Source organism: Berghia stephanieae, chromosome 9, assembly GCF_034508935.2.
Source record: "Berghia stephanieae isolate SIO BIC M18660-M18661 chromosome 9, UCSD_Bste_1.3, whole genome shotgun sequence".
Classification (NCBI taxonomy): domain Eukaryota; kingdom Metazoa; phylum Mollusca; class Gastropoda; order Nudibranchia; family Aeolidiidae; genus Berghia; species Berghia stephanieae.
The window spans coordinates 26,817,939-26,822,938 of record NC_088368.1 but is presented as its reverse complement, the minus strand read 5'-3'; the positions used below and the strand labels follow the sequence as shown (position 1 = coordinate 26,822,938).

General features: G+C 31.9%; 1 protein-coding gene across 1 annotated transcript in view; it reads left to right on the top strand.

The window, feature by feature from the left end:
- The window catches only part of LOC144979344 (LIM/homeobox protein Lhx3-like), a 70,578-nt gene that overhangs the window by 42,466 nt on the left and 23,112 nt on the right, over positions 1 to 5,000 (top strand). The window contains exon 2 of the mRNA XM_078925981.1: positions 251 to 425. Within this exon, the coding sequence (XP_078782107.1) occupies positions 251 to 425 (175 nt within the window). The remainder of the gene's footprint in view (positions 1 to 250; positions 426 to 5,000) is intronic.

The following is a 5,000-nucleotide window of genomic DNA, read 5'->3' as shown; positions in this document are numbered from 1 at the left end:
CAAACTCGAATAGCTGATACAATAACGACTGCAGCGTTAATGTTCCCAACTTACTATTAATCTTTGTTTCTTTTATCTTTCACTCGCCAGCTTCCGTCCCCAAATGTGCTGGGTACCAGTATTACATCTACGACTGCTTGAAGATTCGAGTACAGTACGATACAGACTCTAATAGCGGTACACTAACAACTGCAGCGCTAATTTTCCGAACTTACTATTAATCTTTTTTATTGTATCTTTCACTCGCCAGCTTCCGTCCCCAAATGTGCTGGGTGCCAGGATTACATCTACGACCGCTTCATTCTGAAGGTCCAAGACAGATCGTGGCACTCCAAGTGCCTCAAATGTGCCGACTGTACGGCACCTCTCACAGACAAATGTTTTGCCAAAGGAAACCATGTATATTGTAAAGAAGACTTCTTCAAGTGAGTTACTAGTCTAGTTTCAATTCAATGATCATTATTTCAGAGGAATATGAATATGAGTGTGCAAATAACTGTAACAAAATAAAAAAAAAATGGCTTCATAGCCAATAACACTATTATTATTATTATTATTATTATTATTATTATTATTATTATTATTATTATTATTATTATTATTATTATTATTATTATTATTATTATTATTATTATTATTACTATTATTATTATTATTATTATTATTATTATTATTATTATTATTATTATTATTATTATTATTATTATTATTATTATCATTATTATTATTATATATTATTATTATTATTATATATAGTAGTAGTAGTAGTTAGTAGTAGTAGTAGTAGTAGTAGTAGTAGTAGTATAGTAGTATGTAGTAGTAGAAGTAGTGTAGTAGTAGTAGTAGTAGTATAGTAGTTGTAGTAGTAGTAGTAGTGGTAGAGTAGTAGTGTAGTAGTAGTAGTAGTAGTAGTAGTAGTAGTAGTATAGTAGTATGTAGTAGTATGTATATATTAATTATTATTATTATTATTATATTATTATTATTATTATTATTATTATTTATTATTATTATTATTATTATTATTATTATTATTATTATTATTACATTATTATTATAACTTTATTATCATCATTATTATATTATTATATTATATGTAGTAGTAGTAGTAGTAGTAGTAGTAGTAGTAGTAGTAGTAGTAGTAGTAGTAGTAGTAGTAGTAGTAGTAGTAGTAGTAGTAGTAGTATTATTATTATTATAAATGTTATTATCATCATCATCATTATCATCATCATCATCATCATCATCATCATCATCATCATCATCATCATAACCATCATCATCATTATTATTATTAATAATAATAATATTATCATCATCACCATTATTATAATTAATTTATGTTTATTATCATTATTAATCATTATTATTATTATTATTATTATTATTATTATTATTATTATTATTATTATTATTATTCATTCTTGTTCAATATGTTTCTACGTTAAAGCTTCTCTAGAAGCGCAGTTGTCCATTAGGGCAGAGTAGAAAAGACGCTGGTTCAAAGGTCCAATTAGGAAATAACGCTCTCGGATTACTACAGTGGACTTTTAAGCAGAGGAGGATCGTGCGATTTTCTTCTGATCTTTGAGCTCTTTCGTGCTTTCTCTGTCACGATCTTCAAATATAGACATCGCCGTTCGGCTATTTCCGATCGTCTTCGTATGTTTTCGTAAAGTGGCGACCATCTGTCGTAAACGAATAGAGTAATGAATCGAATGAATGAACTGAGAAATATAACTTGAGTGTTTATGTTAGCGCAATATCTACTAAACGTGTTTATAAAGCTTTACAAGGCGTCCAAAGCCAACAGCAACACCAATTAGTTGATTTATTTTTTACAGAGACAATGCTTATAACTGTCAGGTACTAATTTTACATTTAAATACGGTGAGAAAGTGCAAATAATAAAAATACAAAAAATACAGTTCCCTTTACTCATCCCGAAGGGAAATTTGTCTTTAGGGTCTATTCCAAGGGAAGACTGGAATAACCCAGGCGTCAGCCGCGGAGCAGTGCTGCAAAAAGAGCTCGGGTGAGGTGACTTGTTCATGGCCACACAGCGCAGCGGCGGGTGATTGAACTCTGTACCTTTCGGGTACGAAGCAAATACCGTACCACTGAGCCACGCTGCCCCTTAAGAGCCTTTTCCCAAGGACTTAACAATGCGCCAATCGGAGTGGAACTCGAACCCTAGACCTTCAGGTCCGAAAGCGAGTGCCATACCCCAAGACCATAATATCTCCGCACAAGTGGTTAGGAGTTTGAAGGAATAAATAGACAGATGAATGAATGGATTAATTGTACAGGTGAATAGGTAAATAGACTGGTAGATCCTTAGAAGGAGAGAGTTGAGTTATCGAAAGAGGGAGTTAGTAAGTTTGGGAGGGGGGGGGGGGGGCGAAGGGGGTGATAATACGTATCTATATCTAACTCATAACTGACTGACTGAAGAAACAATAAAAGAAGTAGATATTGGAAGATGAAAATTAGATAAACTAGAGATGAATGATAAAATAATTAATGAACGCACCAATTATTAAGTAAGTGAGTGGTTAGATTAGTGTATGACTGGCTGGACGAACAATAAATGAATTAATGAGTACAGATTATTGGAAATTTGCTATTATAAGTTGCATTATCCTTCAGAGTCGTAAGGCCCATGGAGCCGGAGTTTATCCACTTTTTTTGTAGCTTTTACCGAACTGTAGCAATTGGATTCAATAGTCTGATGTCACGTCGCCCAGCAACGGCGGCCATCGTGGTTCTAAACAAAGGAAAGCGGTACTTTTTATTCTTTATGCTGGCTTGAACTTTTCATATGTCTTGTGATCAGAATGTGTAAAAGTCAAAACATGATCAGATTTATAATGGGGTTTTTTTCCCCCTCTGGATACGCTTTTATGTTCGTCGGAGAAATATTTAATAAGGGCGTCCGCCATTGTTCCGATAGTTAAGAGTCAGTTACTAAGTTACCATGCGTCATTACGAGGGAAGTGACGTTATGACTGTCTGTTGAAGCGTATTGTTTTATACACTAAGGCGCGAAACCATCACACAGTACTTTATGTCCCATCTAACAGACCCATCTCCACAATTACCGCTAAGTGATGAAGAACACAATCAGTGACAATTTTGTATATGGAGAAATAGATTGAAATACAGCTACATTTACAAAGATATACGCCACATCAAGCATCCATGGAAAGTGTGAAAATTCATATCCTTCAGTTTTGTGTTGTTGTTGTTGTTGTTATTATTATTATTATTATTATTATGATTATTATTATTATTATTATTATTATTATTATTATTATTATTATTATTATTATTATTATTATTATTATTGTTATTATTATTATTATTATTATTATTATTATTATTATTGTTATTATTATTATTATTATTATTATTATTATTATTATCATTATTATTATTATTATTATTATTATTGTTATTAATTATTATTATTATTATTATTATTATTATTATTATTATTATTATTATTATTATTATTATTATTATTATTATTATTATTATTATTATTATTATTATTATTATTATAAAGTATATTGAAAAACCTTTATTTAAAAAAAGACTGAATTATTAATATAAGATAGATCTTTATATCGTCCATAATTTCAACTTCAACATTGCTTCATTGTTGAACCAAAAACCTTTCGATCATTAACCTAATCTATTCCGATCACGCCAAACATGTTCTTCATTTTTCTTCTGCCCTTTTCCCCAAGTGTTATTTTCCCAGTATCTTTACTTTTAAATTAACACACACAAAAATATTCATGTAGCTCCAAAACTTAAAGACTCATTAAAGACACGAGCTTCGTGTTTTAGGTTTCTTTACTACCGTTAACTGACAAAAAATGTTATTTTTCAAAGTTAGCCAAAAACGTTTTTATATATCTATTTGATCAGCAAGATAACCCTTAACCTGTCAAATATTAAACCTAAGACTTCTTTTGAAATCTTTGGTTGAGAAATTTTGACAACTTGGAGATTTTAAAAAATAAGTCTAGCTATTTAAAGAACGTTTTATTTTAGCTAAAATTAAAAAAAAAAATGAACAAAATGTCTTTTGTCAAAGAATGGAAGTTAAGGCCTAGTAGTCTAGTCTACACTTCATTCATAATAGATATTTTAATCGAGTCACCCACGAGACCGCATGGTTCCCGACCAAGACGATGACAGACTTTGCGGTTTTCTTGGTTTCTCAAAGTCACGCAAGCAAACGAAAAATAATGTTTAAAAAAAAAAAGATTTAAAAAACAAATGCGGCATGTTTTATTTCTTTAAGGGATGTTAATTTTACGCCCTTTATTATGCTTATAATTTTCATGGCACTGAACAATGCCTATCTATAATGAATGATTCATCAGAAAATCCAAGCTATCGATAGATAAACGCATATCATATATTATTATTCTCTCTCAAGAATAACCTCTTAAGGCGACAGTCGCAGGGTAGCGCCACAAAATGAGCAGCTATGACTGTTTCTTACCCGATTGAAAATTAAAAAAATAATGAGTTGCTGACACCATGGCTTGAACCCTGGTCCTCAGAGAATAACTGCGATGCGATGTCCACTCAGTAACCCCCACACCCCTCTTCTCTCTCTCTCTCTCTCTCTCTCTCTCTCTCTCTCTCTCTCTCTCTCTCTCTCTCCCTCTCTCTCTCTCTCTCTCTCTCTCTCTCATCTCCTTGGCCCCATCCCCCAGCCTCCACCTCCACCTCCATCAATTAAATTTGTATGTTCTTCAACGAACTCATGGACTCGAACTTGCATCCTACATGTTAAGCGATGCTGTTAGCTGAGGACACAATGTAAAGCGATTTGAGCACGATTGTTGGATATTGCTCTATAAAAAGGCTTAAGACTTTTTTTTTTTTTTGGTGTTTTCTACCGCTATCAGAAACGTTATATTCAAAGATCCAAAGAAAAATAACCACAACAACAACAACAACAACAACAACAACAACAA